The sequence below is a fragment of the Pristiophorus japonicus genome, chromosome 11 (genome assembly GCF_044704955.1).
Source record: "Pristiophorus japonicus isolate sPriJap1 chromosome 11, sPriJap1.hap1, whole genome shotgun sequence".
Classification (NCBI taxonomy): domain Eukaryota; kingdom Metazoa; phylum Chordata; class Chondrichthyes; family Pristiophoridae; genus Pristiophorus; species Pristiophorus japonicus.
In genome coordinates, this window is record NC_091987.1 from 79,165,337 (window position 1) to 79,181,862 (window position 16,526).

The following is a 16,526-nucleotide window of genomic DNA, read 5'->3' on the forward strand; positions in this document are numbered from 1 at the left end:
TTTTTGCCTATCTCTTCTAAAAGTTAACTATCCTGGAATATTTAGTTCCCAACCGTGGTCACTTTGCAACCACGTCTCTGTAATGGCTATTAGATCAAACCTATTAATTTCTATCTCCGCTATAAATTCATCTATTTTTTTTTGCGAATGCTTCGCGCAGTCAAATATAGTTCCTTTAGCTTTACTTTTTTCAAATTTTCCCTGATGTCACCTTAGTCTGTAATACCCTATTACCTTTGTTACGCTCTCTGTCCCTTCCTGACCCACTCTGCTTATTTTTACCCAAAACTCTGCTCTGCTCTAGAGCATTGACATTTCTCTTGCTGCTTTTAAATTTACTATTTCCTAATTCTCCCACCCCCTGCCCTTCATTAGTTTAAAGCCCTGTCTACTGCCCTAGTTGTTCAATTCTCGTGGTTCCGGCCCAGTTCAAGTGGAGCCCATCCCAATGGAACAGCTCCCTCTTTCCCCAGTACTGGTGCCAGTGCCCCATGAAGCAAAACCCTTGCCTCCCACACCACTCTTTAAGCCATGTATTTAATTTTCTACTCTGCTTATCCCTATACTAATTGGCGCATGGATCAGGTAACAACCCAAAGATTATTTCCTTTGAGGTTCTGCTTTTTAATTTGGACCCCAACTCCTCAAATTCTTTCTGCAGAACCTCATTCCTAGTTCTACCTTCGTCGTTGGTTCCTACGTGGGCCACGCCAACTGGATCCTCTCCCTCCCACTCCAAGCTCTTCTCCAGCCGTGAGGAGATGTCTTTAACCCTGGCACTGGGCAGACAACACAACCTACGAAACTCTCGGTTGTGGCTGCAGAGAATAGTATCTATCCCTCTGATTATACTGTCCCCTACCACAACTACAGTCCATTTCACTCCCCCCACTTGAATGGGCTCCTGCACCATGGTGCCATGGTTAGCCTGCTCATCCATCCTGCAAGCTTTTTCCTCATCCACGCAGGCAGCAAAAATCTCATAAGGGCTAAGGGCTAAGGGCAAAGGGCAAAGGCTGAGGCTCCCCCAGGGCTGCACCTGGGGTCCCCTTACTTGCCTAAGTTGCAGTCACACCCTCCTGTCCCTGACCACTGAAATTGGTCCTCGGACTTCATCAACATACTAAACACGAGCTGCCGGCATTGGTCGCGCCTCCACAGGCAGCTCGCCCGAGCGAAGGCTTTAATCTCGGCTCCCTGCCTCATTGGCAGCTGAGCTCAGGTAAGTCCCAGGAGGAGGGTTTGGAGCAGGTTGCGGTGGGGAGGCAATCGTGACTCCTGTGTAGTTGGGTGAGCACTCCTGCTCCTTCAGGCTCCACAAGAAGTTTTTTTTTTTAAAATACATTTTTAAACAAAAATGTACTTGGAGTTGGAGTCCAGACAGGCCACTGAAGAATCCTGAGTGGAGCAGGCCCATTGTCACCTCTGGCTAATTTCTCAGCCGGTGTAGGGTGCGTTTGCTTTACACTCTCCCTTGATTCTTTGACCTTGGGACTTATAGTGGAAAGGACAACACATGGCACAAAATTTAGACTTAACCCTGTGTCAGTTTTATTACGCAAAAAACTAACTAAAACTACTGAATTAGACTTCTGAGCGAAATCGACTGAAGACATACAATCATCCTTCCAGGTTGTAACTATTGTAGGTTTCACTCCGTGACCAGTTGGTTCATCTTCTGGCCATTCTCTGCAATGCTGTTACTTCGTGTACGTTCCGTACCTCACTTCGGTACCACCCTTCCATTTCCCCGCCAAACGATGATGAACGACTGGTGGTGTGTACTGTGTACGTGCACCCTGAGCTGCTTCTAGCTCGCATATTTATATCCACGTTATGACTGCTCTCCCGCCACTGCGTTTGCATCGATACATTCTTTTGTAGTGATCTTGATTGATTGACTGCAATAATGGACTCGACTGTTCCCAGTTTGCACATGGAGTCTGCGAGACTCAAGATAACTCCCCATCTTAACACCTCGTTCCCCAAAAATATGCACCTGGGTGATTCCTTTGTTGTCCGGTCTTCTTGTAGACTTGGTGTCTCCAGCGAGCTTGTTTCCACCCCGGCCCCCTCCCCACCCTCTGGCCAATCAAGTTCAGGGCCTCATCAGTTAACTTAAAAATGTAACAATTCCATTGTTGTTGTGCATAAAGTCAGTCTGGTCCCTGACCACAGAGTGTCATTAATTGGGGTGAGTCACCACCTGCCCTCAGGCTGGTGCCTTTTTGCTCGCATTGTCCAGTTAATTCCAAAAGCTTGTATTAAATTCCAAAAGCTTGTACTAATCAATTTTTAGTTCATAGTCGTCTCCTGTGCTTTTCTGAAGATTTGTAACCTTGCACCAGAATGCCTAAAAAAGGGGGACCAAGCCTATGCAGATTAGACACAGGCTGTCCCACTGCCAAATTGGTATGCTTTGTGCCTGTTGTACCCCTGAAAAACAGAATTTTTTAGAATTGCATAGCGATGCACATTAGCAATAGCCAGCCAAATTTCAAAATCTGTTTCTTTCACCCAGGAGAAATTAAAATGGATCAAATACTCTGGGGCCAAAATTCACCTCCACCGGAAACGGGGTGCACCTACCGTATTTGATGTGTTTTCACTGCCGCGGTGGATGTGGTAGCCTCTTGTGCGAAATTTGGCTCTTTGTCTTTTTTTTTGAGTGGGACAGAAGTGGGTCAGAATGGGGACGGAAGTACGGCAGTGAGCAGAAGATCGGACATTGGAGGGGCGGAAGTGGGAGCAGCGGACTGTCTGCTGCTGTCACTCATCAGCAACAACAACTGGTGCGTCACCACATCTCTCCCCTTCACTTAAAGGGGAGGGCCGCTGCAAGCTCTGCAATTATTTTAATTAGGTCCACTAGGCCACCAGGGAGGGTTTCAGCTGGGCCAGCAGCCTGCCACCCAAGAGGGGGTGCCCGGCTGCTTGCTGGCGGCTTGGCTGAACCCGAGGGCATAATTGTTGGGCTACCTGGCAGTCGGCCGAAAAAAAAATAACATGGCAGCCGCGGCAATGCGCCCTCCCCTTTAATGGCAGCTGTACCAACATTTTGCACATACTGCAAACACAATGCACTGACAGAAAAAAACTGTTGGTGTCACCTAGTGGCGGCTGCAAGATTTTGTGAGGTAAATTTTGCTTTAGGATGGGAGATTGGCAGTGCGCGTTTTGATAACGTACTTAGGAGAGTTTGGCAGCAGCAGGGCAGAAGTGGGGATCGCTGGAAAAACCACCGAGGTGTATTTCGCGAGCGACGGCCATTCAACTAAAATTCGGCTGCCATTCGACACCGCCGCGTGGCTGCTGCTTTCCAGCAATAACTGGCCTTATCGGGAGGCTGAATTTCGGCCCCCTGACTCGATAATATTAGTTTTTAATACAAGAACCAAGAAAGTACAAATTGTAAAGGGCATTTGACTGATCATACCTTCCACACAGTACGTACAATCTAACTTATGAACCCTACTTTACTTATTTAATCTCTGAAAGGAAAGTTCTGCATTAGTATCCCCAAAGCTAATCAAAGAAAACATGTGACTATCCATTTTTACTTCACCACTGAACTCATGGCCATCCGGTATTGGATAACTTCACATCATTTGACAATTGTTGGATCTGCAGCTCCATGACTTAGTTTCGTCCATTGGAAGCACTTTACATAGTATCTCCCATTTATGCCATATTGACAATCTTCAATTGCATTTTACTTAATTTTACATTTATGCATCCCTCTAGGATCCATCTCAAGGGCATTTGATTATAAAAACAAGTAAGTTATTCTAACCTTAAATAGATCATTATGGAGAAAGATTTTTGAATATTATGTGCAGTTTTAGCAACCTATGCTCAAAAGGACATTGAAGCATTGCAGCAGATTCAAGGATGAGCTGAACACATGCTGGGACACATGACTTCACGGTGAGAAAAAGGGATTGACAGAGCTGATTTTATCTTCTTTTAAAACAGAAGATAACCTGGATAATACAGATGCAAGCACAATGCACAGAGGTTAGAAGTGTAAAATAAGCAGCCACAAGTGAAATTAGACAGAACAAAAAAATACTTCCTCGTTGTTGTGCCGAATAAATTCCTGGCAAAAGCAGTTAACACAATATCAATTAACTTCTTCAACAAAGGACTGAATATCTGGTTCGGACTTGGATTGAAAGTGTCATGTATGTGCATTCATGTATGTTTGTAGCCACCAGATGGCGTCATTGTTGGAGGCCACTGAGCAGCACGCACATGGTGCTGTGCAGGTATCAAAGGCCAGCCATTTTGAGAGTCAGGCACTTTGGGCTTAAATAAAGCAGAGCCAAGGTTGTACCTTGCTTAGTTATACAGTACTCAGTTTGAACCTTTATTGCATACATAACATTTGGCGACGAGAATACAAGAACCTTTGTTTGCAAAATGAGCACAAATGGATTTTTAGAGCGATTCGTGGAGGGAGAAGATTGGGCAGACTTTGTGAGCCGTTTGAACCAGTACTTTGTGGCCAACAAAATGAAGGGGGTCGATGATGCAGATTGGCGCCAGACCATGTTCCTAATTGTGTGCGATTCAAAGATCTATGGTCTGATAAAGAATTTACTCATGCCTAGTGATCCAACAGAGAAAACGTACGAGGAGTTGTGTACATTGGTACGGGAGCACCTCAAGCCAGACGACGGCATCATCATCTTGAGATACAGGTTTTATACACACGTTCGATCGGAGGGCCAGAGCGCAGCGGAATTCGTTGCCGACCTGAGATGTCTAGTGGGACCGTGCAAGTTCGGGACAGTGTTGGCAGACAAGCTGCGGGACTTCTTTGTTATTGGTATCAACCACGAGGTGATCCTGCGCAAACTTCTGGCGGTGGAGGAGTTGGATTTAAAAAGGGCCATCCAGATCGCTCAATCATGTATGACGGCAGACAGGAGGGAAAGCAAATAGCGGTGAAGAACCGAACCTCGGCAAGTACTGTGAATGCGCGATTGATTCAGCATTCGGCAGAGCGGCACATGGCAGGGCCTATCCGGCTGTGTTCACGAAACCTGCGGCTGCCCAAAGTCCGCCAGCGGGAATGTATCCGACTTCTTCGTGTTGGCATTGTGGGGGAAATCATCGGCACCAGCAGTGCCGATTTAAGCAATATAGTTGCAAAGGCTGTCTGAGATTGGGGCATCTCCAGTGCAAGTGTTAGTAGATGAGCAAGCGAGCTGCGACACACCACGTGGAGGATGAGAGTCAGACTAGCGCGGATCCGGATACACAATCCGAGATGCCAGAGGAGGAAGTATATGGACTGTACTCCTTCATAACCAAAAGTAAACCAATTTTGATTAATGTGAAGTTTAACGGGATACCGGTATCGATGGAACCGGACACGGGGGCGAGTCAATCGATCATGAACGAGAGGGCATTTAATAAGCTGTGAGATACTAAGACTGTGAGGCCCAGGCTGAGCCCTGTTAACGCCAAGCTGCGCACATACACCAAAGAACTGATAAAGGTGATTGGCAGTGCACAATATAACGGTATGGTTCATGAGTGACCGCTGTGGATTGTTCCAGGCAATGGCCCAACGCAACTCGACAGGAGCTGGTTGGAGAAAATCAGATGTGACTGGAACGACATAAAGGCATTGTCATCGGAGGAAGATACATGTGCCCAAGTATTGAGCACGTTCCCCTCGCTGTTCGAACCGGATATCGGCAACTTCACGGGAGCCAAGGTGTAGATCTACGTGGACTCAGATGCAAGACCTGTCCATCATAAAGCTCGGGCAGTGCCGTTTATGATGAGGGAGAAGGTCGAAAGTCCAGCGTGAAGAGATCATATCAGCGGTCGAATTTAATGAATGGGCCAGCCCCATTGTTCCTGGGATGAAAAGTGAGGCACAGTCAGAATCTGTGGAGACTAAAAGGTTACGATCAACAGGGTTTCGAAACAAGATCAGTACCCATTACCGAAGGCTGTTGACTTGTTTGCGACGCTAGCCGGAGAGAAGTCGTTCACAAAACTGGACTTGTCGTCGGCCTATATGACACAGGAGTTGGTCGAGTCATTGAAGAGACTTGCGTGCACTAACATGCACAATGGACTGTTTATTTACCACAGGTGCCCTTTTGGAATTCGCTCGGCTGCAGCAATATTCCAGAGGAATATGGAAAGTCTACTGAAGTCTGTTTCCAGAACCGTCGTGTTCCAAGATGACATCCTGATCATCGGTCGTGACTCCAAGGAACATCTGAACAACCTGGACAAGGTTCTAATGTGTTTGGATAGAGTGGGACTCAGACTGAAACGCTCGAAGTACGTCTTCATGGCACGGGAGGTCGAATTCCTCGGGAGGAAAATCGCCGCTGATGGCATCAGACCTACTGACATGAAAACCAAGGCCATCAAAAATGCACCCAAGCCGCAAAATGTGACGGAGCTGCGTTTGTTCCTGGATCTACTCAACTACTTTGGTAACTTCCTACCTAAGTTGAGCACCTTACTAGAACCACTGCACATGCTATTGAGAAAAGGCGACAACTGGATGTGGGGGCCTCGCAAGACAGCTTTCAAGAAAGCCACCAATCTGCTTTGCTCGAACAAGCTGCTGACACATTATGATCCATATAAATGTTTAGTTTTGGCCTGTGACGCATCGTCACATGGAATTGGTTGCGTATTCCAACAAGCCAATGAGTCGGGGAAACTTCAACCTGTCGCATATGCATCCAAGAGTTTGTCTAAAGCAGAAAGAGCCTACAGCATGGTAGAAAAAGAAGCCTTAGCATGTGTGTACGGTGTTAAAAAGATGCATCAATACCTGTTTGGTCTGAGGTTCGAATCAGAGACTGATCACAAGCCGTTCAATTCATTGTTTTCCGAGAGCAAAGTTATCAATACCAATGCTTCATCCCGCATCCAAAGGTGGGCACTGACATTATCTGCCTATGGTTATGTCATTCACCACAGACCTGGCACAGAGAATTGTTCTGATGCTTTGAGCCGGTTGCCGTTGCCCACACCAGAGGTGGAAACACCACAACTGGCAGATTTAATGTTAATCATGGATGCTTTTGAGGGAAGGAACCCCTGCTACGGCTCAACAAGTTAAGACCTGGACCAGCCAGGACCCGATTTTATCGGTGGTAAAGGGTTGCATCCTCAAAGGGAATTGGTCTGCCATACCTAAGCAAATGTGCGAGAAGGCCAAACCGTACATTCGACGCAAGGACCAACTGTCTATTCAAGCAGGTTGCATATTGTGGGGCAATCGCGTTGTAATGCCCAAGAAAGAGAGAGAGAGAAGTTCGTGCATGAGTTACACAGCACAAGTCCTGGTATAGTGATGATGAAGGCCATCGCCAGGTCTCACATATGGTGGCCAGGAATTGATTCTGAGCTGGAAGCATGCGTGCATCAGTGCAGCTCAGCAAAGCACCAGCGGAATCACCGCTGAGTCTGTGGTCGTGGCCATCCAAACCTTGGTCCAGGATCCATGTAGATTTTGCAGGTCCCTTCCTGGGCAAGATGTTTTTAGTGGTGGTGGACGCTTATTCGAAGTGGATAGAATACATAATCATGTCATCTAGCACGTGCACAGCAACCATAGAGAAACTCAATGTCATGTTCGCGTCACATGGTCTGCTTGACATAGTGGTGAGCGACAATGGGTCGTGCTTCTGTCATGTATCCTACATGGTTACTGTTTGTACTATTACAATATGTGCCACCAGAGGGCACCGCAGTGGGAGACTTGTAGGTTACCTGTACAGGTGTGCCAGGCCTAGTATAAAAGGCAAGCCACCAGGTGTGATCCTCACTCTGGAGTTATCAATAAAGGACTAAGGTCACTACAGTTCAAGTACAACACATTGCATTGTGGAGTCATTATCAGAGCATCTAAAGGCATAAAAGCTTCACCAGTCAGGAGTTTCAGGAGTTTGTGAAACTTAATGGCATAAAACATGTAAGGTCAGTACCGTTCAAGCCTGCGTCCAACGGGCAAGCTGAACACACAGTACAAATTATCAAGCAAGGCATGAGGAGAGTAACTCAAGGATCACTGCAGACCCGCTTGTCCTGCATACTGCTGAGTTACAGGACAAGACTCCACACACTCACGGGTCTTGCCTGCTGAACTGATGATGAAAAGAGGTCTTAAGATCAAGCTATCTCTGGTACACCCAGATTTAAATAATCATGTTGAATACAGAAGACAAATTCAACAAGGGTACCACGATCGCGCAACTGTGTCATGCGAGATTTCTGCTAATGATCCGGTATATGTGTTGAACTATGGTCAGGGTCCCAAATGGATTGCTGGTACGGTCATGGCCAAGGAGGGCAACAGAGTATTCGTTATTTAAAGCTCAAGAATGGGCAAACTTGCAGGAAACACATGGATCAGACAAAGCTGAGGCACACAGACGAGCCACAGCAGTCGGACGAAGAAACCGTCGACGACCAACCAACCTACCAGCAGTTTTCAGTGGACTCAAGGGTCATCAGTGAACCCGGAATTTCCATCACAGACCTGTTCAATAAAAATAGACTTGCAATTCCTGACATGGCAACTGCCACCACCAACAAGTCAGTCATCCAGCCATCAGCCGCAACAGACTCCACACACTCATCCAAGGCTGGAATCGAACTGAGACGGTCAACCCAGGAGCGCAAAACACCGGACCATCTCAACCTGTGAAAGACTGTGATAAGATCTCAGAGGCGGGTATTGTCATGTATGTACATTCTGTTTGTAGCCACCAGATGGCGTCATTGTTGGAGGCCACTGAGCAGCACGCACATGGTGCTGCGCAGGTATAAAAGGTCAGCCATTTTGAGAGTCAGGCACTTTGGGCCTAAATAAAGCAGAGCCAAGGTTGTACCTTGCTTAGTTAAACAGTACTCAGTTTGAACCTTTATTGCATACAAAACAGAAAGTTAATAAATAAATAGTCAATTGGAAAATCTAGACTATTTTAATGGCACATATTAGTTCAACAGATTAATGCTAGCATTGAAGTAGCATCTATTGGGAATTCTAGACTGGTTGCACCTGCATTGCTGTGGTTAAAAATGTTACGCCTGTGGTAAGCAACCAGTGAGTGTTATGTAGTGGAGCGTTGGGGTGCACAGTCTGGATTTTTGTTTGATTATCTTTGGGAGTCGAAGAGAAAGTTTACAGAACATTTCCTCAGTAGATTAACCATTGGAGACCCACTTACAAGTTGTCTCATCAGGAATCATTCAGGCTCCTGGAATCATATGTAAGATAACTTACCAGTAAGACCTAAACATCATTTGACCAGGTCACATATATGACATGAACATATCAATCTCAACACTTATGGGCCTCAATTAGCCACTAGAGCTGCTTTTCCATCAATCGAAGACCAATTATTACAGTGTGGGTCCCACCTCTGAAATGGCCAGTGGGATCCAGGAGCCACAGGAAAAATGGATAGCTTAAATATTTAAAGTTAGCTTCTTCCAAGGAAAATATATAAATAAATTACAAAAGGGGGATATTAGGAACAAAATATTTAAATATAAGCAGAAGAGAATGAACAGGAAAGTAGGGAAGATGCAGAGAAAGGGAAGTGAGAGTGGGCCGAAACAAAGTATTGAAACTTCTTGTTTCAAATTATTTTAAGCGCTTATTTTCATTGCATAGAGTAATCCTACAATAATAAAACTACACTTGATCTATGAGTAGATTTATTAAGGTAATGTTGCAAGTTGGTTCAGCATCCACGTGTAAGCTGAAAATTTAAAACAAATGACCCATGGGGTAGTCTATAGGTGAAATAATGAATTAAAATTCAGAATAAGTCAGATTATAAGTGTTTATGGAAATAACCAGTTTGTTATGCTGCTAAGTCTCTTATTCTATGTTTGAAAAAATATTCATAACATTTATGAGTTTAAAAAAATACATATTGGAAGATACAACTTCTTGCTATCTAAGTGAATGCTCTGAAACCTCCTTCAGCCCGACAACCCTCTGAGAACCCTGTGTTCCTCCAATTCTGGCCCTTTGTGCATCCCTGATTTCCTTCAACCCTCCATTGGCAGCCATGCTTTCAGCTGTTTAGGCCCTCAGCTCTGTAATTCTCTTCCTAAACCTTTCTGCTTCACTCCTTTAAGACGGTCCGAAAAATCTACCTCTTTGACCAAGCTGTTGGCCATTTGTCCTAATATCTCCCATGTGACTTGGTGTCACATTTTGTCTCATAATAAGAACATAAGAACATAAGAATTAGGAACAGGAGTAGGCCATCTAGCCCCTCGAGCCTGCTCCGCCATTCAACAAGATCATGGCTTATCTGGCTGTGGACTCAGCTCCACTTACCCGCCCGCTCCCCGGAACCCTTAATTCCTTTATTGGTTAAAAATCTATCTTTTTGTGATATGAATACATTCAATGAGATAGCCTCAACTGCTTCCTTGGGCAGAGAATTCCACAGATTCACAACCCTCTGAGAGAAGAAATTCCTTCTCAACTCTGTTTTAAATTGACTTCCCCATATTTTGAGGCTGTGCCCCCGAGTTCTAGTCTCCCCGACCAGTGGAAACAACCCCTCTGCCTCTATCCTGTCTATCACTTTCATTATTTTAAATGTTTCTATAAGATCACCCCTCATCCTTCTGAACTCCAACGAGTAAAGACCCAATCTACTCAATCTATCATCATAAGGTAACCCCCTCATCTCCAGAATCAGCCTCGTGAATCGTCTCTGTACCCCCTCCAAAGCTAGCCTTCCTTAAGTAAGGTGACCAAAACTGCACACAGTACTCCAGGTGCGGCCTCACCAATACCCTGTACAGTTGCAGCAGGACCTCCCTGCTTTTGTACTCCATCCCTCTCGCAATGAAGGCCAACATTCCATTCACCTTCCTGATTACCTGCTGCACCTGCAAACTAACTTTTTGGGATTTCTAAAAGAGTTTCATGTACAAGGACCCCCAGGTCCCTCTGCATCGCAGCATGTTGTAATTTCTCCCAATTCAAATAATATTCCCTTTTACTGTTTTTTTTCCCCAAGATGGTTGACCTCACATTTTCCGACATTGTATTCCATCTGCCAAACCTTTCGCCCATTCGCTTAACCTATCTAAATCTCTTTGCAGCCTCTACACAACCCGCTTTCCCACTAATCTTTGTGTCATCTGCAAATTTTATTACACTACACTCTGTCCCCTCTTCCAGGTCATCTATGTATACTGTAAACAGTTGTGGTCCCAGCACCGATCCCTGTGGCATCCCACTAACCACCGATTTCCAACCCGAAAAGGACCCATTTATCCCGACTCTGCTTTCTGTGAGCTAGCCAATTCTCTATCCATGCTAATACATTTCCTCTGACTCCGCGTACCTTTATCTTCTGCAGTAACCTTTTGTGTGGCACCTTATCGAATGCCTTTTGGAAATCAAAATGCACCACATCCATCGGTACACCTCTATCCACCATGCTCATTATATCCTCAAAGAATTCCAGTAAACTAGTTAAACATGATTTCCCCTTCATGAATCCATGTTGCGTCTGCTTGATTGCACTATTCCTATCTAGATGTCCCGCTATTTCGTCCTTAATGATAGTTTCAAGCATTTTCCCCACTACAGATGTTAAACTAACCGGCCGATAGTTACCTGCATTTTGTCTGCCCCCTTTTTTAAACAGAGGCGTTACATTAGCTGCTTTCTAATCCGCTGGTACCTCCCCAGAACCCAGAGAATTTTGGTAAATTATAACGAATGCATCTGCTATAACTTGCGCCATCTCTTTTAATACCCCAGGATGTATTTCATCAGGACCAGGGGACTTGTCTACCTTGAGTCCCATTAGCCTGTCCAGCACTACCCCACTAGTGATAGTGATTATCTCAAGGTCCTCCCTTCCCACATTCCCATGACCAGCAATTTTTGGCATGGTTTTTGTGTCTTCCACTGTGAAGACCGAAGCAAAATAATTGTTTAAGATCTCAGCCATTTCCACATTTCCCATTATTAAATCCCCCTTCTCATCTTCTAAGGGACCAACATTTACTTTAGTCACTCTTTTCCGTTTTATATATCGGGAAAAGCTTTTACTATCTGTTTTTATGTTTTGCGCAAGTTTACTTTCGTAATCTATCTTTCCTTTCTTTATTGCTTTCTTAGTCATTCTTTGCTGTCGTTTAAAATTTTCCCAATCTTCTAGTTTCCCACTAAACTTGGCCACCTTATACGCATTGGTTTTTAATTTGATACTCTCCTTTATTTCCTTGGTTATCCACGGCTGGTTATCCCTTCGCTTACCGCCCTTCTTTTTCACTGGAATATATTTTTGTTGAGCACTATGAAAGAGCTCCTTATAAGTCCTCCACTGTTCTTCAATTGTGCCACTGTTTAGTCTGTGTTTCCAGTCTACTTTAGCCAACTCTGCTCTCATCCCACTGTAATCCCCTTTGTTTAAGCATAGTACGCTCGTTTGAGACACTACTTCCTCACCCTCAATCTTTATTACAAATTCAACCATACTGTGATCACTCATTCCGAGAGGATCTTTTACTTGGAGATCGTTTATTATTCCTGTCTCATTACACAGGACCAGATCTAAGATAGCTTGCTCCCTTGTAGGTTCTGTAACATACTGTTCTAAGAAACAATCCCGTATGCAGTCTATGAATTCTTCCTCAAGGCTACCCCATGCGATTTGATTTGACCAATCGATATGTAGGTTAAAATCCCCCATGTTTACTGCCGTTCCTTTTTCACATGCCTCCATTATTCCCTTGATTATTGCCCGCCCCACCGTGAAGTTATTATTTGGGGGCCTATAAACTATGCCCACCAATGACTTTTTCCCCTTACTATCTCTAATCTCCACCCACAATGATTCAACATTTTGTTCATTAGAGCCAATATCGTCTCTCACAACTGCCCTGACATCATCCTTTATTAACAGAGCTAACCCACCTCCTTTCCCTTCTTGTCTATCTTTCCGAATTGTCAGTTACCCCTGTATGTTTAATTCCCAGTCTTGGCCACCCTGCAACCACGTTTCTGTAATGGCCACCAAATCATACCCATTTGTAATGATTTGTGCCGTCAACTCATTTACTTTATTTCGAATGCTGCGTGCGTTTAGGTAGAGTGTTTTAATACTAGTTTTTAAACCATGATTTTTAGTTTTGACCCCTCCTGCAGTCCCTTTATATTCATACATATTGTCCTTTCCTATCACCTTGTGGTTTACACTTACCCCAGTGCTACTCTGCTCTGTTGGCTCCTCCTTTTGCATTCTTTCTTGGGGTCCTGTTCATCTGAGCTCTCACCCACTCTAACTAGCTCAGAACCCTCTCTGGGTTCCGAATACTCCTTGCATTGAGGCACCGAGCTTTCATGCTTGCCTTTTTATTACACTTTGACCCTTTAGAATTTTGCTGTACAGTGGCCCTTTTTGTTTTTTGCCTTGGGTTTCTCTGCCCTCCACTTTTACTCATCTCCTTTCTGTCTTTTGCTTTTGTCTCCATTTTGTTTTCCTCTGTCTCCCTGCATTGGTTCCCATCCCCCTGCCATATTAGTTTAACTCCTCCCCAACAGCAGTAGCAAACACTCCCCCCCTAGGACATTGGCTCCGGTCCTGCCCAGGTGCAGACTGTCCGGTTTGTACTGGTCCCACCTCTCCCAGAACCGGTTCCAATGCCCCAGGAATTTGAATCCCTCCCTGCTACACCACTGCTCAAGCCACGTATTCATCTGAGCTATCCTGCGATTCCTACTCTGACTAGCACGTGCACTGGTAGCAATCCCGAGATTACTACTTTTGAGGTCCTACTTTTTAATTTAGCTCCTAGCTCCTTAAATTCGTCTCGTAGGACCTCATCCCTTTTTTTACCTATATCGTTGGTACCAATGTGCACCATGACAACTGGCTGTTCACCCTCCCTTTTCAGAATGTCCTGCACCCACTCCGAGACATCCTTGACCCTTGCACCAGGGAGGCAACATACCATCCTGGAGTCTCGGTTGCGGCCGCAGAAATGCCTATCTATTCCCCTTACAATTGAATCCCCTATCACTGTCGCTCTCCCACTCTTTTTCTTGCCCTCCTGTGCAGCAGAGCCAGCCACGGTGCCATGAACTTGGCTGCTGCTGCCCTCCCCTGATGAGTCATCCCCCTCAACAGTACTCAAAGCGGTGTATCTGTTTTGCAGGGGGATGACCGCAGGGGACCCCTGCACTACCTTCCTTGCACTGCTCTTCCTGCTGGTCTTCCATTCCCTAACTGGCTGTGGACCCTTCACCTGTGGTAAGACCAACTCGCTACACGTGTTACTCACGTCATTCTCAGCATCGTGGATGCTCCAGAGTAAATCCACCCTCAGCTCCAATTCCGCAACGCGGACCGTCAGGATATGGAGGCGGATACACTTCCCGGAGGTGTCCCTGATTTCCCACATAATTCAGGAGGAGCATAACACATGTCCGAGTTCGCCTGCCATGACTTAACCCTTAGATTAACTTAAATTGGCAACAACAGTGCTAAAAATTGCTCACTGATATAGAAGAGAAAAAAGAAAAACTACTTACCAATCACCAGCCAATCACTTACCCCCTTGGCTGTAACGTCACCTTTCTATTTCTTTCTACTTCTTTTTTGCCTTCTCCCTGTAGTTGCACAAGCTCCGCCTTTTGTAGGCCTCTCTGACTCACAGACTCCCGACTCAGCGACGCACCTTCCGACCTCGCGGCCTTTTGTAGGCCTCTCTGACTCACAGACTCCCGACTCAACGACGCACCTCCCGACCTCGCGGTTTTTATAGGCCTCTCGCCAACCCCGGACTCCCGACTCAGCGACGCACCTCCCGACCTCGCTGCCTTTTGTAGGCCTCTCTGACTCATGGACTCCCGACTCAGCGACGCACCTCCTGACCTCGTGGCCTTTTGTAGGCCTCTCTGACTCACGGACTCCCAACTCAGCCTCACGGACTCCCGACTCAACTCCTGTGAAGAACCTTGGGACATTTTGCAACATTAAATGCACTATATTCGTTGATGCCAGTTCAAGTCGTCGATGCCAGTTCATTGAATATATTCAAGAGGGAGTTAGATGTGGCCCTTACGGCTAAAGGGATCAAGGGGTATGGAGAGAAAGCGGGAAAGGGGTACTGAGGTGAATGATCAGCCATGATCTTATTGAATGGTGGTGCAGGCTCGAAGGGCCGAATGGCCTACTCCTGCACCTATTTTCTATGTTTCTGTGTTTCTATATAAATTCAAGCTCTTGCTGAATCCAATTCCTTTACAGAGTGAAGAAGGAACAGCATTGCTCATTGGCTTTTGCAACTTGGAGATTAAAAAGGAAAAGAAATCTGAAAACAGACCAATCATACACAAATGTCAGAAAGCAAACCCACACCAATGGGATTGTTTGGCTTATGCCACTCCAACACATTAACTTTAGATTAGTTGCTGAAATGGAGGCTGTGCACATTGATTAAGTACTTCTGAATTAAGTATTTTCTTTGCTTTCTGTCTTGTGTTTAGGTACCAGACGCAAACCTGAGACTTCGGATCCAGTTTCCAACTCTGAAATTGGAAGGCATGCAGCCAAACTGTAGCAAGGACTGGATTTCTGTTGATGGTAAACGGTATGTGAGCGTAAGAGTCACCACGCATTTTTCTGTGTTCAGTAATAATATTTTATTTTTTTAAATCTTTGCTAAACAGATCTGTCCCAAGTGAAACTTATTCTATGACTAATTCTTTTCTTGACACAATTAGCTTTTCCCTTGTCCATGCTAGGATTAAATGCCAAATTTTCAGACCATGAAATATTGGAGCGGGAGAAATTATATTTGCATCTGTTGTAATTGAGTTCATTTAATGACTCCCATCTTGATCAAAAATAATCACTACAACATACAAACAAATTTTTACGAGGGAAGAGTAGAGAGGATTGGTTTATATTGAAAATGTTCCTTAAAGTAATGTTCAGATATCAGATAGAAGTTTATTTACATCCAAATATTAAATGATCTTCAACGTTACTGTATATAAAAAGGAAGTACTTAATAATGAAAATAGTTCTTCCCTACATTCATATCCTTTAAACGTGTGTTTTGAAAATGGGGCTCTGTGAAGGGATCCTGCGAGTCCGTGAGTTCCTCAGGGTTCTTTCTCTTACTGCGTTTGTTGACTTACTAATGAGCTATTTCTGTTGCTATAAAATAATAAAACTGTTTTCTGCAAGGATAGTGTTATATATGTATACTTTTATTTAATCTGTACAACCACCAGAGGGCTCATCCCCTGGAGTCCCAAGGGATCCCATAATCCCTTGGGAGCACAGGTATTTAAGGAGGCTTTACAGGTTGTAGAGGCAGTCTGGAGACCTGCAATAAAAGACTAAGGTCACACTTTACTTTGAGCTCACAGTGTTCAGTCTAACTCTTTCTCCATACACAACAGATTGCATTACTTTTCTTTGGGTAGCTGACATCATTTAGAAGCTGGGATAGCAAATCATCAGAGTCAGTCAGAAAGG

At 44.9% G+C, this 16,526-nt stretch overlaps 1 protein-coding gene across 1 annotated transcript in view; it reads left to right on the top strand.

Moving 5' to 3' along the window:
• Positions 1-16,526, top strand: part of LOC139275542 (suppressor of tumorigenicity 14 protein homolog) — a 272,613-nt gene that overhangs the window by 93,349 nt on the left and 162,738 nt on the right. Inside the window, exon 10 of the mRNA XM_070892710.1 lies at positions 15,527-15,630. Coding sequence (XP_070748811.1) covers positions 15,527-15,630 — 104 coding nt within the window. The remainder of the gene's footprint in view (positions 1-15,526; positions 15,631-16,526) is intronic.